Below are 27,991 nucleotides of genomic sequence, written 5' to 3'. Positions count from 1 at the left end.
GCTGCAGTCTGCAGCACTGGCTGGGACTAATGAATGGGAGTGAGACGGGGTGGGGATGTCTCTTGAAACAGGAGAGAACACTCTGCAAATGTGAGCTCTTTATTATCATTCCTAACACAAACAGCTTCTTTTCTCCAGTGGCAGCCCAGAGCCACTTGCCCGACAACGGTGGCCCAGATGTTGTCAACATCTGTCTGCTTTGCTGGGCCTTTTACAAAGAGGTGGGAACAGAGGAGGGAGGGAGGATCATATTCTAGAAACTGTGTGGACAGGATTCACTAACTCGTCCTTCTGTCCCTCCCCAACCTGTGTTCCCTTGGGGAAGAGGGGCTATTTCTCATTCCTCTCTGGGCTCCAAGTGTCCCGCCCAACACCTGGCTTAGGAAACACTGACTGAATTGGTTGTAGGGACTCATTGCTGCCTTTTGCCAAGGATGGCAGGGCCTCTCCATTACCCAAGATGAGATATGATGGATTGGGATTCAGGAATCCTGAGTCTGCCACTGATTTACTGTGTGTCCTTGGGCAAGGCAGATACACCCTCTGAGCCTCAGTTTTCACACTGATAAAGTGATACATCTAAGGTTCTATGAAGAAGAATCTCCTGCGTAATTGATCCTTGAGTATTATGGACCCTCCTACAGCTGGGAAAGACTGGCAGCTTCGTATGTGCATGTGAATAGAGCTTTTTTTTTCCACTTGGGAGAGGGGCAGCTTGGCAACTTGGAGAATGATAGCCAGTGCTACTAAGTGCCGGGAACTTCACTCACATTAGCTCCTTTGATCCCTAGAGCCCTCCTTTGAGGTGGGCACAGCGTCCTTGTTTGTCTAATGATTAAAGCGAGAATCAGAGAAGAGAATTCACTCTCTTAAGTCGCACAGCTAGTCAGAGAAAGAGTCATTCAAAATTTCTTCCAGGGTGCTGTACCCACAAGAAAGAATGAGTTTCTCTTCACTGAAGGGCATTACTTAAGAGATTCAGCCACGGGCTGGGCCAGAACCAGAGATGTTGGCTGTGGCCTTAATTCATAGACTCATAAGATGTTCAGCACTGGGAGGACCCTTGTGGACCATCTGCTACAGTCCCCTCTTCATAGATGCAGAAACTGAGGCTCTGAGAGAGACAGGGACTTGACCAACATCACTCTTCAGCCTCCCAGAGTCAGGCTGCGCTGGGTGTGAGTTCTGTCTCTGCCGTCTACATCCCTGACATCCCACTATCCCTCAGTGAGTGCCTGCAGAGGGAGCCTGGCCCCTGTTCCAGGGCCATAGACCCAGCACACAGGGACCGGACTGAATACCTGGGACCAGTGGGTCCTCTGCCCAGAGCCTCCAGGGATGTATCTCTGCCCTTCCTTCCTGCACTGGATGGGGGTGGGAGTGCCTTTATTAAAACAGCCTTTATCCTCCTTCTAAAGAATGGAGTTGTGATTGCAGCTCTGTGAGATGGTGAGATTTCACTATGCCACCTTCCCAAAGCCATGCCAGTGGCAGCCTCTGTCCCAGGACCCTTGAGAAACAGGACTGTGCATCTCCAAGGAGACTGACTGGCCTGTAGCCACCAAATGTTGGAGGAAGGAGGCCTGGCACCAGCCTCTCCTCTCTGACTGCCTCCATTCCAGCTGGGCACAGGGGCCCAAGAGAGAGGTTGAGTGAGGTGGGTCGCAGCCTGGCACCACCGAGGAACTCGACCTTCAGAGCTACTTGGCCTCATTGATCAGCCCTTCTAACGGCCTTGAGCAGATCACCTCCTCTCCCTGAGGCTCAGGGTCTTTAACTGGGAAAGGGGGATAATAATAGAACCTGTTTCACAAACTTGTAAGGATTAAGTGAAATCATGCAGGTAAAGTGGGGAAGGCAGGGACCGGGTGGGTAGAAGGTGCCAGAAGACTGGTTGTCTCCCTCCCTTCTTAGTTCCAGTCATTGCTCTCTTCATTCCATAATCCAAGACCAGCATGGAGCCTGAGCCAATGTCAGACACAGTAAGAAAATGTCAGCTGTCTCTACTTTGTCTGTATTTGGGGCTAACTTTCCTTAGTGTTCTTTTGCCTAATAATATCTTATGTAGCACCTCTGAGGTGGCAGACGTGCTACCCAGCGCTTGACCTATATTAACTCACCTTTCTCTCCCAACTCGTCCATCCGTGAGGTACATTGCATTCATTTTCCAGGTGAGGACACTGAGGCAGAGAGCGGTTGCCCTTCCCATGGGGTCAGTGGAAGAGGGTGAGAGTCGATTTATGAGCCAGGGCTCACGGTACTCTACTGAATCTCAAAGTCTGAGATCCAGCCGTTATCTTGTCTGTTATCAAGCCCCTGCTCTGCGCTAGGCATTGTTTCAGGCATCGAAGATACCACGCAGTAAACAGGCAACACCCCCGCACTCGTGGAACTTACAGTTCAATACAGAGTGAGACTCAGATGTCAGAGTCAGCCCCAGGACTGCACATCCTGCCCTGGGCACCCTGTCCTTGGCCCGTGGCATTTTTTGGTCAAGTCTCCCATCAACCAACGGCCTGTGAGTTTCTTCCACTGCTTGGCCACTTGTCTGCCACTCATGCTCTCCAGCCCAGGACGGCTGCCACTGGCACTTCCCCAGCGTGGTAGCAGGCACGGAGCCCAGTTACCAGTGCTCCAGGACGGTGGCTGTCCGTGGGCTCACTCAGCACCTCCTTGTTTCTGCGTGTTATTCCGAAACATAATCTTCACATTTCGGTAATGATGGAAGGCGGAGCGGACTGCGGGATCCTATCAGAGATGAGTTTATTGCTGAGCTCTGCCGCACAGACAACTCATTGTCTCAGGTTCTCAGACAACTCATCTGGCTGCTCTCTACCTCCGTTTTGGGGTATGTGCAATGGGACTTAGCTCTCCCCAGCCCCATCACACCGACATCACCGGATTCCCAGGGCTGAGAGGCCCACAGCTGGACTAAGAGGAGCTCAAGGCCTGTAGTCAGAAGAACCTGCCACTAGTTCTCTGGAATTGTTATTAATCATCCTCCTCATCTGTAAAATTGGTACAGAAATATGTTTTCTCCCTATTTCAGAGATCTGCAGACTACAGGGCTGGGGCTAGAGTCAGGGAATGAGTGCTTCACTCACCTTGAGCACTGAATTGAAAGGGTTGCCCCAAGACTCAGCAATGCATTAATTTTGATTTTTAAAAAGATTTCATTAAAATATTATTTATCTTGATTACTAGGTTTTGGGCACCCCTTTAAATTTTGCAGATGAGTGCCTGCCTCTCCTCAGCCTGGTCCCAGCCATGTAATGCACAGCTAGCTGCTCAGATGGGCCAGTGCTGCAGGGAAAGGCTTTTAAACCTGTGTTGTGCAAATGACCCTGTTTTGTTGCAGTGGCGGTGGTTTATATTGTTTGCTTGTAATTACAGTAATACACTTTTAGATGAGAAGAGTTTTTTCTGGAGGGTAGGCAAAAACCCTCTCAGATTTTTCTACAGTGTCTTATGGGTCTGGGTTCTGATAATGGGTCTGCTACAGATTCATTTTGTGACTCAGAGCAAATGACTTAACCTCTTTGAGTTTTCTTACCTGCAAAATGGGTGCATTAGCACCAACCTCAGGTTCCCTCAAAGGTTGATTTAGTGCGATTAATTTGTCAATGACAATGAATATCTTGATCTTCTTCTTTGCAAAATGAAAGAATACTTTTTCTAGTTCTGTTCCATGCAACCCTAGAAATTTCAGACTCCCAACCTCCACTTGAACTAAAAGAGTTCTTTTTTTATGTTTTTTTTCCAGAAATGAGTGCCCAATTAAGGTTTTTGTTTTTTATTAAAGGAAGGTATTCACAAGCGGTAAAAATCATAACAATGTTGGCTCCCCTGAAGATCTCTGACTTCCTTTCTTTTCTGACAGTTGGAAAGTGAGATTTTAGTTTAGAAAGATGAGTGTGTCTGTCCCCATTGGGTTTCCCGCCAGCCCCTGCTGAGCATGATATGGGCACAGTAGGAGGCACATGGCCTGATCAGGAGAGATTAGCTGGCTCTGGGGGACTGAAAGGAGAAGAGGGAAGCAGGGTCACGGGGCAGCGGTCTGGATGCCAGGCACGTCTGTATTGTCTCCTCTGAGTTATTAGTCTCACCCTCCAACCCAGACACTATCTGTCCTTGCCCACGGCTCCCTTCGCAGCCTGTTTGCTGGCAGCTGGGTACCACTGCTGCCTTCGCTGTTCTGGGGAGAGACGGGTGGCTCTGACTCTTGCCCTCTGCCCAGTTACTTCTCCTATAACCCTCCTTCCTGCTGCCTAGCCCTTGTCTACAGCACTGCAGAGACACCCTTCTGTAACAGAGAGAGAGACTCCATCAACAGTTTAGCAGGGAGTTGTTGATCCAAATGGAATCTTACGGGGAGAGATCTCCAGTTCACAAGACAGATAACAAGCAGTTTTTTATAACAGTGGAGGCCTATCATAAGTACATTTAATTTGCATGAGTTAACCTATGTATGTTTTATGACAAGAGACACAGAGACAGAAATTTAAGAGGTTAGGTCATTTTTCTCACTGTTACACTCCATGAGCATCTGGAATCCAGAGTGAAAATAGGATGGGAAACATGAAACTGCTGTCTTCTTTAGTCAGTCTCAAATGTCCACGCCTCACAGTCAATGCTGCTCTGTCCTGTGTGCAACTCCCTTGTTTAGATATATCCTTTTCTTTCTTCCTTTCTTTCTCTTTCTTTCTTTCTTTCTTTCATTCTAAAGCACAGTTCTAAATTCAAGCCACTTATTTCAGGTGCTGAGTCAAATAAGTAATAACAACAACAGTTCAGCTGGATCTTGAAGGATGAGCAGAGATGTGTTTAGTATATTTCAGTCTTTCTTCTTAATGCGGTGAGAGTTTTGAGTATATTTTAATTTCATGCATCTGTATTGCCCGCACACATAATACTTGTATGTAAGTAGCACTTAGTAATTCCCAAAGCCTCTTCCCCTGTATCCTCTTATTTGGCTCTCCCAACCACCCTGGGAGTCAGGGAAGGTAAATCATTGTTGCCACTTGACTGATGAGGAAAGGAGGCTGAGTGACTTGCCCAAAATCTCCTTAAGAGGATTAAATTCCAAACTCCTGGCTTCCACTGAGGCTGATACTGGTTTAGGTCCAGCAGTTTTCCAGGATATCCTGCTTCCGAGTGAGGACCAATTGCTCGAGGGAGACTGGAGACAAGGCGTCCTTCCAGAATCCCAGCCCCTCCTTGATTTTCTCAGGAGTTCCACTGCCAGCCTACTCTCTGCCTCTTGGAAGGAAGGTTATGCAGCCCTGTATCCAGGAGGCTTCATGAACTTAAGACCTTGGCCAAGCATTTAGAAAATGTGCTTGTTGACAGCAAAGTGGGAGGAGCTCCAGAAACCAGAAACCAGTAACCAGGCACAGACAATAGGAGGGAGGGAATAATGCCAGAACTCCTCCTCCCCGTGCAGAAGAAAGGAGTGAATATTCAGAATGAAAGTATCCACTGAAAACCAAGCACGATAAATGAGGAACAAAAATGGGAGGGAAATCCACACCTAGTTGTACTGTGGTGCAATTTCAGAAGAGTATGGATAAAGGAAGGGGATATCAAAGTGAAAAAGAGAAAGAGAAGCAAAAAAAAAAAAAAGTTTCCCTATAAAGGAAAGAGAGACAGTGTAGTTGCTGGTGAATGTGGTAACAATAAGAGAAGAATTTACTGAGAACCTTCTGTGGACCATGTAGTAGGTGTTGAGCTGCCTAGTTTGTAATGATATTTATGGCAGCCTCGGAAATGAATATCCCCAGCTTCCTTGGAGGATATTAAGGATTAAGTTGAGATCTGGAAGCAGGGACTTTCGCTGGGACAGTCCATGCCCCACCTCCACCTGTTCCTCCAGGGTGTTCTCGTTGGTTCAAAATGCACAAGGCTGTGCAGGCGCCAGGAACCCCAGCTAGTTGTTCTCGATAGATCTCAGGCCCCTCACCGATGGGAAAAGGGGGTGGCTCTGTGACATTCTACCTCCTCTTTGCACAGTTCCTGGGCTCTCCCAGACCTCAGCCTTCCAGCCTCAGGCTCCAGTAGCCCCCAAGGGATGTGTCTCCTTGGGTGGTAGGTTTGGGGGAGCTATCACTGACCCGTTTAGGCTGAGGTGTGCTAGATCTTTGGGTCCCTGGACTTGACCCTGGAGTTGAGCTAAGGACAGTGTACAGTCTTTGGAAGCCCAGTTGGTGCTTGATCTGAGGGTGGGCCTTGGAAGGATATGGATGCAGAATCTTAGGAAGAGATTGGGGATGCAGGACTTGGTGAGCTGCTTTGGAGCAGCCCAGCTGGTGACAGCAAAGTCTCAGGGAACAGATTCTGTGGAGCTTAGCACTCATGGAGGGGTAGGGGGTTATCAGTATTTCTGTTGGGATGTTCCCTGAACAAGGAAGAAAAGCACCACCTACCAGCTCCCCCTGCAGCCCGCACCCTAGGATGGAGAACATCACCAAGCTAAGAAGGGTTACTAAGAGTAAGGTCGTAGGTGACTGGGCAAGTCTCTCTGCTAACTTGAGATACTCAGGCAATGCTGAATTCTATGTTTTTGAGAACTCAGGAGCCATGGAGCAGGACGGTGAAGAGGAGAGGGTGAATCAGACCAGGTCAGCCCTGGTGGCTGCAGCAAGGGCACTGAGCGATTTTGCTTCCTGCCTCCATCATTGCACAGACCAGCCTCCAGCCAAGTCCTCTCTCTTCTCCCTTCTCATTGGTTGGCATCTTGTGTTTGACTCTCTGCCCTTGGTAACTATCTTTCCTGGGGTTTTCCCAATCAGGCCCAGTAGGGAGATTCCAAGGCGATCACAACGTGCTTTCCAGACAATCGGCAGCTCCAGCACCAGGGCTGGGAAATGGCAGCAAAACAGTGCCTCCAAAAGACCCCTGTTGTGTGCCTTGTAATAGGTTTTGAAGACACTTGATGGGTAGGTGATGGAGAAATAGGAAATAATGGAAACCCTCTGGATTTGCAGCTTTCTTTCTGTGACTTTAGTTACTCTCTGCCAGAGTTACCACTGGCGTTTTGTTTCTTCCTTCTTTTTCAACATTTCTTTCACTAAGCCCTGATATGTGTAAATCACTGCAACATATAAAGTTCTCTTATAAACATGAGTCTCAGTGGGGTCCTTACATAAAGAGGAAAAGGCACCTGTTAATGTGACCTTTTTAAAGATGGGGAAACTTAGGCTCAGAAAAGTAAACCGACTGGCCCAGGGCTGTACAGCTGATCAGTGACAGCCAGGAATGGAAACCATCCAGTGCTCTTTGAGCTACATCATGGATGTCCCCTTTCACTTAAAGTCCTAATATTGCCATGCAAATATAGGAAGAGGAATAGCAAATAGATATAGCTATCAGTTTGCTTTCTGTAGAAGGTGATTGTGCATGAATAATTGGGTCCGACATCCCCTGACCTCTTTGCTTTCTGGTTCATTTTCTCCTGAGCATTTACAAGTAAATAAATGATTAAACAAGCTTGGAGTGCAGACCAACTTCTCCTCTTTGCCCTTAAAGCAGGGAGACCTAGCCAGACTGTTGGCATGTTTGCCTCCTAATTACCCGTATAACCAGTGCCCATTCCCCAGATCCAGGAGGAGACTGACAGCGATGTGTGTATGTGTGCCTGTGTGTTTTAATTCACTATGTATCTTCCAGTCTTCTGGCCCTAGGACAGGACACAGTGATGGTTCAGACCCAGCCCTTTCCCTTTAGGGGCTTCCACGCCTTTTGTGGAGACATCTGTCTACTGTGTTTATCCACTTACCCATCCATCCATCCATCCATCCATCCAACCATCCAACCATCCAACCATCCATCCATGCATCCAAAAGATAATTAGTAAACACCAATAAAGCACAGAGTGCTATTCTCAGTACTGATGATAAAATAATAGACAAAATGGAACTCCTACCTTATGGAAGTTCTAGTCCATTAGAGCCATAAACAGAGTTAATCTATTAATGTAACAGCTGGGAGGTAAGTACTATGAAGGAAGAGTGGAAAGATCACAGAGATGCTGTGATGGACATGGGTGAGGGTACACCACCCACCAGGGGTGCAAAGGGAAGACTTCACAGGTGAGGCTGTGTCTTGTTTGCAGACAAGCACCCACTACCCACTGCGCCTGCACCAAACTTCCTTTCCCCACCCGTGATTTCTCAAGAAGCCAGCTAATGTGGGAAGCTCCCAGCCTGTATGAAAATTATTTTGTGTGTATTAAGGCTTTCCATGGCTTCCAGCTTCCTCTCAACTCTTAGCCCTCCTCTCTATATCAGAAGGCTGGGCTGTTGGCACAGTGGTTTAAGGTTGGCACAGTATTAGGGATCTCTCCGTGGACACTGTGAGTCTGAAACACAATCTCAGAGAATGATGCCCTGAGCAAAGGACTTAGGCTCTGGATACCACCAACTCTAGGGCCAAACAGAGAGCTTCAGGATCATTATGGACTTTGAATTCTGGAACCAAATGTGTGCTATGCCTCTGCCTGAACCTGCAACTTTAGGCAAAGTCACCTCTTGGAGGCTCTTCCTTTGTCTGTTGAAAGAAGGCCATCTCGCTCATGGGGCTGCTGTGGCCACCTCATTAAAAGATACACATGGACCAGTGAGAGTTCTGTGAGCGTCTTCAGTTTATAAGGGGCCAGGACCAGGACTAGGGTGCAAGTTTTCTGATTTCCTTCTCAAGGCAATTTTCCTCTGTCAGAATTTTTTAAACCACCATTTATTGACCACCGACTGTGTTCTAAACATAATCTCAAGTCCATTTTTGTGCATTTACTCATTTAATTCCTGCGATAGCCCCATTCTGTAAAGACTGCTGTCCTCAACTTCCTAGTGGGAAAACTGAGGCTTAGAAAAGGGCAGTGACCCACCCAAGGCTCCGCAGCTGATACGTGACAGCACAGATCGGACCCGGGCCAAGTCCTCCAGAGCCTGCATGGTCAGCTGTGTTGTGTAGTTATCCAGTCTTTCCATCTCATTTTGGGTGTGAGTATACTTGATTAGATGGGCCAGCCCACTCCCCCACCTTTGAACTTGACTGTAATTGGAATTGCAAGCAAGTTCTTTTTATTCCCACTTCTTCTCTGTTTTGCACTTGGAAGCTATCAGAACCTTTGCTTCTCACCATGTTTGCTTCTGGCATAGAGCTTATCAAACTGTGCATGGCAGTCATTATCTGTGTATTTATCTATTTCCCCAAACTGACTGCAAGTTCTTTGAGGCCATATCTGTGTGTTCCTAAATCCAGGCAGAAAGTTGGGTGCAAGGATGGGGCATAACAGTAACAGCAGAAACAAGCCAATAGCTGCCAGGTATTGAATGTTTTTACAGATGAAGGGCTACATGATGTATTTTGCAAATATCACCTTATCTCATCCTCACAACAGCCCATTTCAGTGAATGGTTTTATTTCCAAGTTAGAGCTGCAAAAACTGAGCCTCACGGAGCAAATGTTCTAAGGTCACACCACCACTGAGTGGCAGAGTGAGAACTTGACCTTGGGTCTGCCTATTTCCAGGCATGCCCTTGACCTGGTGAATGAGTGCAAGGCTCCCTCTGTAGTCACCAGGGTTCATCTGTTTATCTTCATGACTCAAAGAATAGGAAGAAAATCAATCCTCTCAACGATGCCTTCTCCCACCCTCTCCATTCATCCATCTTCAGACTGGGATTTCTGACAAAACATGAGAGGCCACCTGAGGATCTGGAGTACTGATTTGTGCTAAATACCTCCTGTGACTTATTGTCAGCCCTCTCTCCCAAGCAAATGGAAACTTGCCAAACAGATGTAGGTATATTTCAGTCACCTACCCTCAAAGATGCATTTATAATGGATTCATTCATTCATTCATTCATTCATTCAGTAAGGAATTGAGGCTCTACTATGTACCATGTACCACTCAAATTCACTCAGAAATAAATAAAACCCTGCCCTCCCCTTCACTGCCTCTCAGTGTAGAAATACAATTAATGCATAATGAGGTCTACTCAGTGTTGGGCCCGGGGCTTGGTCTTGGGTACACTGAGTTGATTAAGGATGCCCTCTAGGGGCACTCAGGGTGATGAGACGGTAGTTGGCAGACAGAAGCATGAGTCACTGAGGGTCCTAACGGGTGAGTACTTAACCAGCCAGAGACGGCAGGTTTCACAAAGGCTTGTTGAGAACTCATGACCCAAGAGCTGAGTTTAAAGGACTAGAAGGAAAAGCTGGGGGAACATTTCAGGCAGAGTGAGCAGCATGAGCAAAAGCACAGCTGCATGAGATGGTGCAAGGGATGAAGGAGGTTTTGCCGGTGAGGTTCATGCTTATACAACTGAAATGCTAGACAGGATGTTATGGGAATACATATATTTCATCAGTTCAAAAACACTTTCACATTTGCCTTTGCCTTTCTGATCTGTAATATTGGAGCTGGGATGATCATTAAAAACCAGGCAATATTATCTACTCACCCCAAAGAGGGGAAGAAGGGCCATAGTCAAGGTCACACAACATAGAGTCTGTAGGGTGATCATGGTAATATTTTGGGAAACTGTACAGAGAGTACCACACACCATAGTGGAGGGAACTTGGTGGCTTCACCATTACCTTGTATCTAATTTTTCAGGGAGTAAGGTCTTGTGTGAATAACAAGGATCCTAATATTCCCTGAGATCCTCTACCTGCGAGCCACTATACTCAATGAGTTCTGTAATGCAATCTCATTTAATCCTCTGCAGACCCTCTCAGTTAAGGGTTAGTAACCCAGTTTACAGATGAGAAAACTGACGAAGCTCAAGGGACAAAACAAAGACACCCATCTGAAAGGTAGTACGACCATGACCTGAATCCCTGTCTGTCTGACTCATGGGCAAGTGCAGGTGTCCCTGAGTTCACCAGCTTTCCCCTTGGTGAATTGCTGATGGATTCAGAATGATCACCCAGGATTTGGCCCCCATTCTGATCTAATCTGAAGATGATTAAGGAAGGTTGAGCTGGGTGGGGAATGAATAAGTTCCAAAGAATTTCTGCATTTTTACTTTATTCCCTTGGCATTATCTTAGGAAATAAAATAGTTTCTCTAATAGATACATTCTAAGTAGATGATTAGTTTAAAAGGAAAATGTTTCATTTTCTATAATGGGACTTCCTTAAATAGGTCACCCTATATTTGTCTAGAGGCAAAGAGATAACTAAATATAGCCAACTATCGACATAAAGATAGGCATGAATGTATTTTTATACACGTGAGTATATACATATGTGTATAATACATGTATGTGTATGCATATCTTTATCTGTTGTGCATTTATCTTCTCCTAGATGTTCACATGTATAAACTTATCTCTTCATTTGATTATGTGCTGGGATCTTTCATAACTTTCTGGGAGCTTACCTAGGGAAAAAATTCACATGTAGATACAATTCTAATCCAGTGACAGAATCTACGCTTCAGTGTCATCATTGGCACCTTCTTTCTCTCCCCTTCCTGCCGGTGAAACACCAGGTCTTCCCGTCCTGTGGAATGTCTTATTTGTATGCCATTAGCCGACGACCCCACTTCAGCTGCCCGTATATCAGGTCGAATCGTCTGTCTCTTAGACCAGGGCTTGCTCTTCCTCTGCACTGTTGACAGAGATCATTCTTTGTGTACATGGCTGTCCTGGGCATGGAGGATGCTTACAGATTCCCTGTCCTCTAGCCAGTAAATGCCAGTAGCACCTTTTCCCCAGTTGAGACAACCAAAAAGTCTCCATTACCAAATGTCTCCTGGGGGATAAAATTACCCCCAGTCGAGAAGTTCTGTCCTGGACTATTGTCAACAGCCATCGCACTGGTCTCCCTGTTTCCCATCCCTGCAGTACATACATCCAGTGTGATCTCATTACTCTATTGCTTTAAAGAAAATCTTGGATCCCTACTGCCTAAAAAATTGTCATGCCATTTGCAGTGTGGTTCAGACCTGTGTTATCAGCTTATTCCCCTGCAGCTCCCTCAAGGCCCAGTGGGCATTCCCAGTCTGTGAGAGAGTGGGCCTGCAGTTTACTGCAGTGGCCCCAGCTGGGAGGCCTTATCCCATGGACTTGCCACCTTGGGGTGTGTTCTCAAGCAAGTTTATCTTCTGAGCCCCACTTTTTCATCTGTGCAATGGGTGTAATAATCTAACCAGTAGGGGAGCTTGAGCATCAATAACTCTAATACAAGTTAGAAAATGCTAAAGTTCCTTAAATCAGGGTTGAGATGATGTACAGTGGGAATTCAGAGGATAAAGTGATTCCTTCTGGCTGAGCCTAGAGAGGAAATATCCCCAGAACTCATCCCAGAAGAGTTCACCAAGGAGATTGCACTGAAGTTGGCCATTAAGTCTTCCTGGTCTTTGTGCATAGAGATGTCAGGGTGAGGAATAACAGTGAGAGCCAATGAGGGCAGCATTCCAAAGAGAGGAAATCTCAGGACAGTAAATAGGAACAGTGAGTTCCAATGTGGTTGCAGACTTAGCACCGTGTCTGCTCTATAATAGGCTCTCAGTAGAATTGGTGGTGTGTGGAGGGGAAGCATACATTTTGAGAAGGATATACAAAGGTGTACATTAAAAATTTTCTTTTCAATTGAACTGTATTCAGTTTACAATGTTGTGACAATTTCCAGTGTACAGCAAAATAGTTCAGTCATATATATACATCCATATATTTGTTTTCATAATCTTTTTCATTATAGGCTACTACAAGATATTGAATATAGCTCCCTGTGCTATACAGTATAAACTTCTTGTTTATCTATTTTGTATATAGTAGTTAGTATCTGTAAATCTTTAACTCCCAATTTATCCCTTCTTACCCCCTTTCCCCCCTGGTAACCATCAGTTTGTTTTCTATGTCTGTGAGTCTGTTTCTGTTCTATAAATAAGTTCATTAGTCTTTTTATTTTAGATTACACATGTAAGTGATATTACATGGTATTTTTCTTTCTATTTCTGGCTTACTTCACTTAGAATGACAATCTCCAGGTCCATCCATACTGCTGCAAATGGCATTATTTTATTACTTTTTATGGCCGAGTAGTTTTCCATTGTATAAATATACCACAACGTCTTTGTCCAGTCATCTGTTGATGGACATTTAGGTTGTTTCCATGTTTTGGCTGTTGTAAATTGTGCTGTATTGGGGTGCATGTATCTTTCAAATTAAGGTTTCCTATGGATATAGATCAAGGTGTACCTTTTGAGCTATACGTTATCTACAAAGGTGGAGAACCAGTTGACATGAACTTGAACTATCAAACTGTAGGACTTTTCGATTGCTCAGTGGGGAGGGGCTTTGTTTTCAGCTGTGCCTTAGTTATGATAGAAGATGGGTTGGAGACAGTGAAGGAGGTGGAATAAAGCCTGGGAGGTCATTTGGGGTGGGTTTTGAAATTATCATGGTGAAAGGCAGTCATGACTGAGACATAGAGTGGAGAGAAAGAAAGATTGCGGAAACTATTTTGTAGATCAGACTGTCAGGAGTCGTGGTTTCTCAGCAGCTTTGAAGGGTGTTGGCTGCATATACTGCTTCCAAAATTATCTTAGGATGTTCTGTGATCTTGGTCAAGTCACTTCCACTCTCTGAGCCTGTTTTTTTATCTGTAGTCCCAAGGGTCTGGGCTATTTTCTAATAATCCCTCCAGCTTAAACATAGACTGAGGCCTGAAAGAAAACATCCCAGAGAGCTTGGAGCCCTGGCCTTTGCGTGCTAGCTCCGTCACTCAGGTAATGGCCCAGAGAAGACCCGGTGGGTCGTCAGACCTCAGACGTCCTGGGGCTGGCTGTCGGGACCAGACACAAGTGACAGAGGGGAAGGACATTACTTGGGAGAATATGCATGTTCACAGCTCTGAGGATTAAAGGCCTGTGTTCTTATCACTGCCGAACAGAGTATTATAAATCCAGTCTTAGAATACCAAATCCTTTTGCGGCTTGGCCGTCATGAGGGAATATTAAAAAGGCCAGAGACAGAAATAATCAGTTTCCGAATGACACATTGTCAAATAAAGCATTTCTCACATTACCCCTTTCTTTCCTTTCTCTGGCTCCTTCTTCTGTGCCTGGATATTTTAACAGGAAAAAATAGATTAGAATGGGGCCAGGCTGAATAGAGTTCTTAGTTTGACTTTTCAGAAGGCTCTCTCGGTGGGGCAGTTTGGGGGTGCTTTTTATTTTTCACCTCTGTGTTATTTTTCAGTTTTTGATATTGTGTATGTAAGCAAACCAGCTGGAGGCACCGGCATTGGATAAAAGCAGAGCAGCAAAGAGGGGCCGGGCCATACAAGGTCGGATCAGGTGTCCTCTGGTTGCTGGGGTCAGTGCTGATACAGGGACTGTCGGATTTACATTCCTTTGGCAAAGTCTGGGCCAGATTTTAGGCTTCTGGATGTTTATTAAGTGCCTTCCTGGGCCATGTGCTATATTGCAGGCTGGGGAAACGGCCGTGCAGAAGCTAGGGTGAGAAAGTGGTCAACCAGACGATGAGGTTGTAGCAGTGTAGCCAGATGGCTGACAGCCGTGGCGTGTGTGAGGGAGGAGAGCGGAGCCTCACGCCAACTTGAAGAGGCAAAGATGCCCCCGGTGACCTGACGTCCAAGCTGGGATGGCTGGGCGAGTTGAGACGAGCAGATGAGGAGGAGGTGTTAGTGTCCTAGGGCTGTCGTAGCAAGTAACCACAAACTGGGGTCCTTAAAACAACAGAAATTTATCCTCTCACAGTTCAGGGGGCCAGAAGTCCCAAATTAAGATGTCAGCAGGAAAAAAAAAAACCCTATAATGAAATAGAATATGAAAAAGAATAAATATGTATTATATATGTAAGTGAATCACTGTGCTGTACACCAGAGATTAACACAACATTGTAAACCAACTATACTTCAATTAAAAGAAAGAAAAGATGTCAGCAGGGGTTGTGCAATTGGAGGCTCTGATGTTTGCCAGCAGTCCTTGGTGTTCCTTGGCTTGTAGCTGCAACCCTCTGGTCTCTGTCTCTGTCTTCACGTGGCCATCTGTGTGTATGTGTCTCCTCTACTCTTCTTACAAGGACACAGGTCATTGGATTTAGGGCCCAGCCAATCCAGTATGACCTCATCTTTTAAAAATATTTATTTATTTATTTATTTATTTATTTATTTATTTATTTATCTATCTATCTATCTATCTATCTATCTATCTATCTATCTATCTATCATTGAAGTATATTCAGTTTACACTGTTGTGTTAATTTCTGGTGTACAGCATAGTGATACAGTTACATGTACATATATACATACTCCTTTTCATATTCTTTTTCATTATAGGCTATTACAAGGTATTGAATATAGTTCCCTGTGCTATACAGTAGGGCCTTATTGTTTATCTATTTTATGTATAGTAGTATCTGCAAATCCCAAACTCCCAATTTATCCCTCCTTTCTCCCCTCCCCGCCCCCTCCTCCTTAGTAACCATGTTTATTTTCTAAGCAGTGTGACCTCATCTTAATTATAACTGCGAAGACTCTCTTCCAGATCAGATCACTTTCTAAGGTTCTGGATGGACATGAATTTGGGGGGCATTATTCCAACCACTGTAGGGAGTGAGTGACTGAGTGCTCTGGGCTGCGAAGTCATTGGGGAAGAGCTCAGAGCATCATGCTTTGGGGGAATGCTAATCACAGTGTGATTCAAGGACAAGATATGAGATGGGACTTGTTGGGGGGTGAGGCAGGAGAAGGAAGCAGACACTTCAGCACGAGGAGGCTTGGGTGCCAGGCTGGGGATCTGGACATTATTTTGAGGGTGGGGAGGGGAGCCAGAAAAGGGTTTTACGCCAGGGGAAGGGTGCGAAAGGATTTGCTTTGGGATGAAGGAATAGAGAGGCTGAAGGACTGAGGCTGGTATTTGTTGGTATTTGTGGAGCCAGACCTTTTCTCCAGATCTTTTATTGTCTTCTTTAATCCTTAGCTTAATTAACCCTTCACATTGGGAACAATCAGCCCATTTTGTAGGTGAGCCTTTGTAGCACAAGGAGGTGAAATGTCTTAGCCAGCTTGTCGTGGCCAACAGCACGCAGGGAAGCAGGGACTCCCACGCTTTCCCGGGTGCCCCCAGACACCTGGTTACCACATCCTGCCACTCTGCCCTTGGCCCTGGCCTGGCTCCACTGAGGGATCTGAGACTCAGTGTCAGGAATAGAAGAAGAGCAGGCTGATCCTACTCTAGAGAGGCTTTAGTAGGGAAGGTTCCAGAAAAGATGGGAACACACATTCTTCCTCCTGTCTCTTTCCCACTTCCTGCCTGACAGCTTAGTGAAATCCTTAGACACAAAAGAATAAGGTACAGCTAATTACCCTGAGACTTGTGTTGCTTGCAGTCTTGCAGACACCTACCCCTCAGTAACAGACTGGGACTTTTATTTCTGGAACTCGCTGCCACTTCTCCAACCTGACTTGTCTCGTCCAAATCAGATTTGGCATCGGGTTGTCCCTGAGGCTGGCAGGACCTCAGCTTGAGCCCCCTCGAGCCTTGACCTCTCCTTAACTTGCTTTCTTAAAATTCATAGCCTTCTCTCTACATCCTCTTCTCCTTCCTGGGTTCCCTGCTCTCCCGGCAGCCTTTTTTCTGCTGCCTGGGTCTGTGTTTGCCCCTGGCCTGTAGACTTGGTGGACTGACACTCTAGTCCTGCTCACCCTTCCAGCAACAGCTCCTGCTTTTCTGTTTGCTTGCCCTTGATGAAGGAAGACTGCAAAGAAGGGTACAGCCCTGCAGCAGTGGAGCAGAACTGCAGCCTGGACCAGTCCAGGTGGATGCAGATTCTAGTTGCTTCTTGGTTCTGAATTACTCATCCGCTTTCATTGGGTGGAACGTCCCACTAGGACAAAGGTGGCCACATAATTCTCTTGAGCTCCTTTATTTGTGCACAGCACCCATTTTTCCTTTCCTTCCTTTTGGTCTGTAGAATCACTACGCTGTCAAAGAGCCACTGGCTGTGCAGTGAAGGACTGGGTTCACATCCCTGTTTTACCACATCCTAGCCTTTTGTGTTCAGTTGGACCCAGGACCCAAACCTGTGTGACTTCAAGCGAGTTACTTAACCTCTCTGAACCACCTTTCCCTCCTTTCATTTATGGAGCAGAAATAATAATCCCTATCACATAGGATTGTCTTGAAGAATAAATAAAATAACATTAAGTAAAAGTAGTAAGGAGAGGGCCTGCTGTTGTTTTTATCAAGTGGTGGTGTTCTTCATGCCTCCTTTTTCTGTTCACTCACCTCTCCTATTATCTCTTCCCTCCATACCCCCCCACCCCAGTCTCCTTCCTTTGTTATCGCTGATGCAAAAAGCTAATCATACCAAGAAATCATGTCACACATGATTTCTAGATGCAGTGCGGTCTCTATTGTGTGTTTTTTGGAGGGAAAAAGCATTTGTTCTTGTTTTTCTAGGGCTCCAGAGGTGATAAACCACACACACACACACACATACACACACACACACACACACACACTCACAGACACACTCACACACACACACTTTACACAGAGTTAACAGATGGCACCCACGCCCACACACGTATACGTAAGTACATATACTTGTAGCTTTATTTGGTTTGTATATTTGTTTTTGAGTTCCAACATCCAGAGACAACCTTCCTGGGGATCTAGCAGTGACTCACTGCTGGAGTCAAGACAGGGCTTGACTGCCAGCCATACCTGTGTCCCTGGCCACCTCTTAGCCACTTACCCACCTACTCCCCACCTCCACCCCCATGGAGGTGATGAATTCTAGCCTAGTGAACTGAGGGACTTGCAGAGATGAAAGACGTGATCATTTTTTAAAGTATTCAGCGGGATAGCTGAATCATTTTAGTAAATAATCTGCTTCTTGGCCTAAACAAGTATCCTTAACAGCAGTCACTCCCCACCGAGATGATGTATTCAAGGTTAGTTAACGTCTCTCATCTTTGCAAGATGTTATGTAAGTCGTTGTCAGAAATCGTCCTTTCCTCCAATGAGATCATCATCAAGGAAGCGCGATCAGCCACATGGGTGTGTTGAAAGAATCCAGGCTTTAGAGCTAAAAATCCAAAATAAACAAACACACAAAAAGTGAGGCTCAGAGCTTGCTATGCTGCTCACCATCTGAGTTTCAGACTCTCTGGACTTCTTTGCTCCCCACCCCACCCCATACCAAGAGGGTGATCCTCCCCAGGTCTAAGGATTACACAGCAGAGACTCAGCACAGTGGCCTCGAATCTCCCAGGCAGAAGATATAATGAAGAGAAGCAAGGTAACTGAGGGTCTGTCCCTGTTCCTCAGAGATGCTTCTGGCACAGAGTGAAAGAAGAGGGGTGCGGAGAACGCAGACCTTCCACCTCAAGCCCTGGACAGCTGCTGTCGGAAGTACAGACGTGTTTTGGAAACACCCCCACCCTTGAGGAGTTCACAGAACAGACTATTTCATGAGTCTCATGAATCTTGTCAGATACGTCCGTAAACACCTTAACCTATTTCATTTTAATATATGTTGTGCAGATATAACCAAATATTTACCAGTTGAATGTATTAAAGGAAAACAAATCTCAGTATGCCTTAAATTCCTGATTAAGGGAGCCCTAGAAAGGCTCATTTATTCATTCATTCAACAAATATTAATGAAGCACCTTTGTCCCAGGTCCCCTGTTGGGAATCAAATTTTAAAAGACTAGTTTTTCTGATAATAAAAAAGATGGATTATGTAGAAACTGTTTGACTTAAAAGTGCTATCATATATTCCCAGCAGAATGGAAGAAAGGCTACTGTCTCTTGACCTCTTGGTGGACTGATTTTAGAGATGAGGAAGCAAGGTTAAGAGGGTATGAGCAAATATCCTGGGGTCACTCTGCTGGTAGGAGGTGGAGTTGGGACTCAGACTCTTGTGTGAAGCCACAACCCTGACTTTTCCCAGTGTTTAGGAGTCTCCATTGCTCTGGCATGACCATTATCCATCTCAGTTGCTCCTCGTGGCAACCTTTTGAAGAAGGGAGGGCAGGGATTTTTACTCACCACCTTTATACAAGTGATAAGCAAGGCTCAGAGAGGTGAAGCAGTTTCTCCAAGGTTACACAGTGTGTTGGTGAGGAAGCCACATTTGGAAACTGTCTCTCTGGCTTCAAAGCATGGCTGGTGGCTCCTTGAGGCTCCGAGAGCCAAACCTAAGGACCTAGGGATCAGGACTGAGTATGGTGGGCTGGAAACCCCCCTCTGTCACTCCATCCCCGAGGACAGTGACCCATTTGCTTGTCTTTCTTCCCTCCCGCTCCAGGGTGGCCTCATCGCGCTGCTGCTGCTGCTGCTGGTGTTCACGGTGGCGCTCTACGCCCAGCGGCGCTGGCAGAAGCGTCGCCGCATCCCCCAGAAGAGCGCTAGCACGGAAGCCACTCACGAGATCCACTACATCCCCTCCGTGCTGCTGGGCCCCCAGGCCCGGGAAACCTTCCGCTCCTCCCGGCTGCAGGCCCACAATTCCGTCATCGGCGTGCCCATCCGGGAGACCCCCATCCTGGACGACTATGACTACGAGGAGGAGGAGGACCTGCCCCGGCGGGCCAACCATGTCTCCCATGAGGACGAGTTTGGCAGCCAGGTGACCCACACCCTGGACAGCCTGGGCCGACCAGGGGAAGAGAAAGGGGACTTTGAGAAGAAAGGTGAGTCTTCCCTGTTGCATCCCACCTTCCAGGGGGCATTTCAGGAAACTGGGAAGAGGCACAGGAGCTGGCGGTTGGGGACACAGGCAGTGTCTTCTGGGCTAAGCCGTTTTGGATTTATGGCCAACTTCTGTTGGGTTTTCAGAATCTGTCTTCTCTGGCTCTTCAGTGGTGATGGGAGGGGGGAAAAGTATCAGTGTTCTTGGAATTGGAGTTTTGAGGAGCGTCAGAAGTTATGTAGTCAAACGTCTCTCCAGTATCTCTTGATTACTTCCCATGATGGCCTTCTCACTGCCCAGGAGAGAGTGCATCTCATTTCCAGGCACTACTCTATCAAAAGGTGTTTCCTTATACTGAGTTGAAATCTGTTTCCCTGGCCCTTCACATCCTCAAAGAAAGTGAATCTGATTTTTCCTTCTCCAAGGCAGCTCTCAGGAAATTTGACAACAGGAAAAAACAAAAAAAGAGATGACCTGTCACTTTGGAAAATCAACCTAAATAAACAATCCCAGTCTTTTCAGCTAGTCTGATGTAATGTGTTTTTCAGACATTTCACCATTTTGGTCACTGTCCTGTAGATAGACATTCTAATGTTTCATGACCTGGAGCGTAACACCGGAACTGACACTTCTGTTCCTCAAGGTGGGATTGCCCCTGTGCTGAGCAAAATGTGGTTTTCACCTCCCTCTTGTCAGCTGTTACGTTTCTGCTGATGCAGCTTGAGATCACATTTGGGTTTTTGCAGCTATTGCTGGCTCATATTTGGCTTTTTGCTGACTGAAACCTCCCCCTCTTTTTCATATGTGCTATTGCAAAGACCTTGTTCTGGTGGAGGACAATTAATTATTTGGATGTAAGCACAGGGTGTGTTTATATTGATGTTTAGTAAGTGTCTATGGCTCCAGCTTGTTTATAGATGGGATTTGGCTATTTTTCCTTTAGATAAATGCTGCAAAAGTGCTGTCCTGTTTTGTTGTTGCTGTTGTTGTTGTTGTTGTTTTCATATTGTCTTTGTGACACTGGTGATGATGATGGGTTAAAGGTTTGGTCTGGAGGTCCCAGTGTTAGAACTACTCTTTTTGAGCCGAGAGGAACCGTCACTGCTTGGCTCAGTCCTGGAGCTGTGAAATTTGCAGTCTTTTCTTCTACTTCTAAAATCCTTCATGTCAGATCCATCTTTCCATGATTCTCAGTGGGCAGAGGGGAACACTGGGGACTTCTTAAAAAGGGGAAATTTTTGTTAAGCTTAGAAACCCATGGAGGGAAAAGAGTGATAGAGCAGGAGGTGAGAGCACAGGTTTTGGAGTCATCTGGATCAGGGTTCAAATCTCATCTCCTTTATTTACTAGGTGACCTTGGAAAATGGGAATTTCAACCCTCCAAGCCTCAGATTCCTCATTGAAGGATTACATATAAAAACAAAATGTGTGCAAAATACCTAAGCCAGGGCCTGGTACCTGGTGAGTGTTGAATCCCTGAGAGCCGTTTCGGTCAACCTCAGGCCCTCAATCTCAGCTGGCTTCTGAGACTCCCTAATCCATTCCCCTCCAGTCTCCCTCTGAGTCCCCGCTGCCATGGTCTGCTCAGTGCCCGGGAACGCCTGCGTTATTTCCCTTGTCTGCCACGATCTCTTCTGCCTTTAAACTGTTGGTTTACTGACAGTCTCCTCAATTCTTTGCTTTCTCAAGCATTATTTATCTTTTTTCATGTGACTTCCCATCTTAGAACAAGACCAGCCTGCGTTTATTTCACCTCTTCACATCCCGTAGTGCCTAGCACAGGGTCTGCACTTAGAGAATGCCCAGTGAGTGTCAGGTAAGAAAGATGGCCCCGGAGAATAAGCATGTTTGGGAGCAGTGCCATTGGGCCAGGGCATCCTGTGTCTCTTGTCTGAAGCAGAAAATCACTTGGATAAGGCAGAAGCCATCTTCCCATTTGCTTAGATTTGGGTTTTTGCAGCCCAATTTACTGAGCCTTACTGTCCTCATATGGAAAATGGGTGAATGAACAGCCAGTCTGCCCATGCCTTAGCTTTGCTGTGGGGATCAAATCATAAATGCACTGCAAACACTGAAGTTTCCCTAGACTGGCATTTGTTTCCCACACCAGAATCTTCCCCAACCTAGCCATGGGGAGAGGGGTCCACTCCCTCCAGCTCCTGGAGCAGGGTGTGATTACTTTATCACTGTTCAGTAATAATCAGTTCCTCTTTCTGTCTCCTACATGATACTTGGAGATTTTTTTTATTTATTTTTATTGAAATATAATTCACATGTAACATCGTATTAGTTTCAGGTATGCAAAGTAATGATTCAGTATTTGTCTATACTGAGAAATGATCACCGTGACGTCTACTTAACAACCATCGCCTCCCGTAGTTACAGTTTTTTTCTTGTGATGAGAACTTTTAAGATCTACTCTCTTAGCAACTTTCAAATATACAATAGAGTATTGTTAACTCTAGTCACCATGTTGTGCATTACATCCCCATGATATATGAGACTTGGTGATTTTTGAGAGCAAGGGCTGTGTCTTTATCTTTGTCTCACTAGTGTCCAGCACAGTGGCTGATGCTTAGTAAGTGCTCTGAAAATACCTGTTGACTGAATGATTAAAACCACTCATCAGTCATTTGGTCGATTAGATAAATCCACTCTTTGGTTAGAGTCCAGAATTCTCAGTTCCAGGTCTCGAGCTATCTCACCATCCTCAAATCTAGGAACCAAAGGGTTAGCAGAGACCATTGGTAGTGATGACCAGAACCCAGCAGAGAGTAGCCACTGGTTGGGGGTGAAAACCCAGGAAGAGTCATAGATGACAGGTAAGTGACCGACAAGGAACAGAGACCAGAAGAAGCTAATACAGGCAGATTTTCTCCCCACTTCACTGCCTCCAGCAAGCTCCAGATGGAGTACAGGAAACGTCTTCAAAATGGGGAAGCAGGTGGGGGAGGCAGGTCCCTTCCTTTCCCTCCCCTCCCCTCCCCTGGAAGGCAATACAGTATGGCAATAAGGCCTCTGCAATCAAGAGGTATAATAATACAGGATTAAGTTCCCCATCTAGCGTTACTAGCTCTGTGACCCTGGATGAGTCACGTCCTCCTCTCCCATCGAAGGGGCATGATACTAGTATTCCACCTTGCAGTGTGGCTGAGAAACGTAAATGAGGTAACCCATGTAACGGGTCTGGTGCACAGTAAACGTTCAACACACGTTTATGTTACTGTTATTCATACCATCAGTCTTCAAAGTTGTTACACTGTCCCAGAGGCCATGATAGACACTGGAATAGAGGTGAGGAAAGCAGAAACTTTGCCCTTAAAGAGCATTACAGTAAACCTCCTGGGAGAAAAGAAGGGGTTGGGGTTTAGGCAACCGAAGCTGAAGCTCAGAAAGTCCTGGATCTCTCTGTGCCACACAGCAAAGATGTGGCAGAGTCCAGGTAGGTCCTAGCATCCTGGCCAGAAAGAACCTGTGCTACAGACAGCTGTCCTGCTCAGAATGGCCCACCTGGCGTCATGGTGGCAGCCCATTTCACTGGGGGTTGGGCCCTTCCAGGCCTTGTGTTCCTTAAAGGGAACACTCAGTTTTGCCATTTCAGCTGCTATGCGTTTCAGTTGCTCATGTTCACAGAGGGTAGGGGCCTGACTCTTACGTGACAGAGACAGCACAGGGGACAGACACATGCGGGATCCAGAGGATATAGAAGACTGACTCCCGAGAGGTAGAGGGACGCACTGTGGCCTCCCCTCCCCAGGAGCTGCTCTGAGGTCTGCACGCCCTCGGGCCTCCAGCTGCATCCTGCCTTAAAGACGACCCCATCTGTTGTGTTTTCTTTCAAGCAGAACTGTATCTAAACAGTGACAAAACCAGGCTCTTATTTTTTGAAATCTCCACGTTAGATGAGGAGCATACAAAAGAAATCCAAAGAGAATGAGTGGTGGATGCCTGAGGCCCAGTCCTTGCAAGGCAGCTTGATGAGTGGGAGTGAGCAGACGGACTTGGAACCCAGCTCTCGAGTTCACTGGCGACATGGCCCCGGTGAACCTTTTAGCCACCTGCAGATGCATGCCTTTGTTTCTCCTGTTTTCATCTGTCTGCGTTTTTTTTTTTTTCATGTTCCTCTGAGTTGGCTTTAAAACAAAGTACAATTTGAAATAAAACTAACCATTTTATTTAATAGCGTATCCCAGCCACAATTTGATCCAATAAGGGCAGGAAAGGAAGAAACCCAGGCAAGAAGGAAGTAGAGGACCCACTTTTCCTGACTGCAGACTGGAAACCGGTCACCCCACCCGTGGGGAGGTGGCGGCTGGGGCTGTTCTTGCACTCTTGTAGCCCCTGAGCGTCTGGTCCTCCTGCTGGACAGAAAAGGGGTGATTCTGCCTGCAGACTGCAGAGTGTAACAGCAGCAGCTCAGACCAAATGTGCTTGCTGTTGCTTCAGGCGGCCCTTGGAGAGAACCGTGAGGTTCTGCCTTTTACGGGGGAACCTGGGAACAGCTGTGCGTTTTGTCCAGAGTGGGCAGGTATCAGAGGCTGGGCAATGCAAATAAAAGTAATCCTGAAATACCTTTGAAATTACATTGCCAAGGGCTAGTCTCACCTGTGCATCTCACACTTAGAATTTGCCCATAGAGTCAAACTGCCTCATCAGACTTGAGCACTGTCACCCTGCTTTGCAGCTTGGGCCTGCAAATAGTAGAGGGGACAGTCTACAGTGCAAAGGGACAAAGTTTTATTACCAAGAGACAACAGCTTGGGATCCCAGACCCCAAGAGCACTGTGCTGAACAGGCTGGTTTTCAGCTGATACACCCCCATGTGGAGCCACACCTTTAATTTCAGTTAAACACTGAAATTCTTCCATGCCAGTCGGCAAGAAGCTTGCCGGCCTAAGTACACTCCTCCCCGGTGCCCTCCTGCTACCCGGTCAGTCCGACCCCTCCCAAGGACCCTCCTAAAGTCCCCACCATCCAGGGACAGGGTGGCTTTAGATGCTTCTCCAGGATTATGGCTGGCATTTCATCTTGCTGGTTAGTGCCTGTGTCTTGGAAGTTCTCAGGTCTAGCGAATATCACCCTTGATATCACCTTAGCAGGTTGCTAGGAATTTAATCATGTCAATATGTGACTGCTCAGCACAGCGCTGGGTACATAACAGAAACTTTATGCGTTTTAATTCCAATTCTCCTTATCCGTCCTTAAATTTATGTTTCCCTTTCCTGAATATTATGCATGGAAGCTCAAGGAAATTAAAATAACGAATTTATCACTTTATCAAGGGACAGGGTAGGGGATGGCTGAATGGATATTGGGGCTTCTTAATTTTGTTTTATTACTGGGAAAGAAAGGCACACTATTTGTGATAGAAGGTTGCGAGGGAGGGTAGGAGGGAGGGAGAGAGAAAGTGGAGGGGAGAGAGAAAGAAGAGAGGGAGGGAGGGAGGAAGAAGTCTGAGTTGTTTAAAGCAATAACTAAAAGTCCCACCATTGTCTCTCCATCCCATCCCACTAATGAGACCCAAAGGCTAATCTTTGATAATACTTTGATTTATATCTTCTTCTAGCATATTTTCCAACATACACATTTTTGGAATGTATGTGTTATATATAAATGGTATTGATACAGGTATATGCATTTTGCACCTAGATACACACTGATAGGGCCGTCTTAGCCTCATATGTCATTCTGCAGCAATTTCATAGTTTACCAAACAATGTGTGAAATGCATCTTTCCATATCAGCCCTGCACATCCATCTTCTTCTTTTTGAAAGCTGTATAGGATCCCATCATGTGAATATACCACATACACCAGCATTTGCTTTACTATCCCTTTTTGTCGATCATTGTCTCAATTTGCTGCACTTACAGTGAGTCAGTAAACATCCTTGCACACACACACACTATGCACATGAGACTATTTCTGTACAACAGATGCCTAAAAGCAGAATCGCTGCCTTAAAGGGTGCACGTTATACATTTGTAGTTACCAATTACACATTTACAATTTTGGTAAGTACTGCCATATTTATTCACTTTAAATTTTGTTTTGCACTCTCAAGGGGGCCTATATATCGTCTCCCACACGGATCTGCATTAACAGCCCACTACCCCATCACACTGGCCATTCATATATTAGCACGGACCCTTGTGGTCTTTATCTCTATAGCTGCCATCATTTTAAACATGCACTTTTCTCTGTCAATTTTTTTTTCTAATGAACATGGATCCAAATTATTTTCTTTGTCAGATGTCAGTCCTTGTAGTTACCCTGAGCAATGATTCTTTGGTGAAGTGATGCCAACTAAAGGCTTTTCTTTGGCTCTCCCACTTCAACTCAGGATGGAAAAGGAAAGAGAAATAGCATCAAATATGAGCCCTGGCCCTCAGTGATTGGGGTGGGGGGTGTCACGGTGTCTCTGACATGCGCCAGTAGGCTCAGCCTTACTGTTGCGCAGGATTGCAGACCAGAAAGGCTCAAGGTAAATGGGACCCTTGATGAGAGGCTGGGGAGGGTGGGGCTTTCACTGAGTCCCTGTAGGAGCCCCGCTGCTGTTCTATACATTGCCTCATTGACCCATTTGTAATAAACCCTGGGAGAGGCAGATGGAAGGGTCGGCTAGGAAACCAAGGCTGCTGCCGATGATGATACAGATGACAGCTGACCTCCACTTAGTGGCAACCACTGTCTGGGAACTTTCCATGAATTATGTCATTGACCCCTCACGACAACCCTATGAGTTATGTACTAGTAACACCCTTACCTTACAGAGCAGGAGGCTGAAGCCAAGAAGGGTTAAATATCATGTCCAAGGTCACAGAAGGGAAAGTGGCTAAGCCAGATCAAAACTCTAGCATGAGAGCCATCGTGGGAAGCGGCAGAGCTGGGATGTGAACACAAGACAGCACACTGAATATCATGCCCCTTGGGAAGCCAGCAAGCTCCTGCAGTCCCGGGGAGAGCTGAAACGTAGCGCCCATGAGCTTGCTTCACTCACAAGTATGGGAAGAAAAACGGGACTAGCTTCTGTTCTCCAAGGCAGGGTGCTGCTACACAGTAATCCCCAGCTTCTAAGTCGGCAGAAGGGACTTTGCAACAGGAAGATCCCAGTTTTTTGGAGTGTTTTGAGTGGTCCCCAAGGGTGCAGGGAACTCATGTTTAGTGTCAATAAAGCACTCTAGGGTGACAGAGAATTGAGGAGCTGTTTATTAGCCCTTCTGACATCCCCTGTGAATGCCATGGAAATGTCATCTTTGTGCAATGTTTTCTAAAATTTCAGAGCTCTTTCATAGTCAGCACCTTATTCAGCACCTTATCTCGATGTTTGAACTTCCTCACACAGAGACTGTAGCCTGCTTCCAGATCCCTCATCTTCACCTCTGCTCATCCATCCCCTCTTCAGGCCACATCAGGCTTCCTGACATGTCCAAAGCACTTCATCCTCACATCCCTTCTGCTTGCATGCCTACCCTCCCCTTCCATTCTCTACACAGTATTTGCTCTGTCCTGATCACTCTGGTCATAGAAGTTCCATGCTTAATGTTTTGCAGAGTTCTCACTGCTCTTCACCCTCACCCTCTGTGCTCCAGCCACAGTGCCCTCCTTTCTGTTCTTCAAACTTCCTAAGCTTCTTCTACCACAGGCCCTTTGCATATGCCATACTTATTGTTGTCTGAAAAAAATCCCACTCTTTCCTTCCCCAGTCTGTCACAGCTGACTCTTTCTCATCATTCTGGTCTCAGCTTAAACCCTATTTCATCAGGCAAAGCTTCTTTCTCTGAGTTCTCCTCTTTTGTTTCCTGTAATGGTAATTTTATTATTTGGATTTATTTACTAAATATTTTAATTCTCTTACTAGACTCAGAGTTCTATGAGATCACATACCAGGTCTGTTTGCTTTGTTCTGTGCCTGAGTGACTGGTATATAATAGGCATTAAAATATGTATTGGGTCGATAGGTGAAGGAATGGATAAAGGAATTAAATAGATGGATGGATGTCTCAGTGTCTTCCCACAGACTGGTAACCTCTGCATGGACTCCTTACCCTTTTTCTGAGCTGTACAAACTGTGTTTATGCGAGGCACTGTGTTTAATGCAGAAGATACAAAATACAAACTGTATTTTCAAATCAGTGATTTGTTGAATCTTCCCATCTGTCTCACAAGGAAGAAGTTATCCTTATCAAAATTTAGAGATTGTCTCAAAGTTATACAGCTAAAAGTAATGAAATCTTAATTTGAACCCAGCTTTGTCTAATCCCCAAACCCCAAACATGCATAATCCTGTCCATTTATCTGACCAGGAGAGGT

General features: G+C 46.0%; 1 protein-coding gene across 8 annotated transcripts in view; it reads left to right on the top strand.

Moving 5' to 3' along the window:
* The window catches only part of ASTN2 (astrotactin 2), an 800,822-nt gene that overhangs the window by 162,405 nt on the left and 610,426 nt on the right, over positions 1-27,991 (top strand). For all 8 annotated transcript variants that reach the window (XM_032478291.1, XM_032478290.1, XM_032478297.1 and 5 more), the window contains exon 3: positions 19,296-19,680. In XM_032478291.1, the coding sequence (XP_032334182.1) occupies positions 19,296-19,680 (385 nt within the window). The remainder of the gene's footprint in view (positions 1-19,295; positions 19,681-27,991) is intronic.

The sequence above is a fragment of the Camelus ferus genome, chromosome 4 (genome assembly GCF_009834535.1).
Source record: "Camelus ferus isolate YT-003-E chromosome 4, BCGSAC_Cfer_1.0, whole genome shotgun sequence".
In the NCBI taxonomy this organism is placed as follows: domain Eukaryota; kingdom Metazoa; phylum Chordata; class Mammalia; order Artiodactyla; family Camelidae; genus Camelus; species Camelus ferus.
This window is presented reverse-complemented; position numbering and strand designations above follow the sequence as displayed.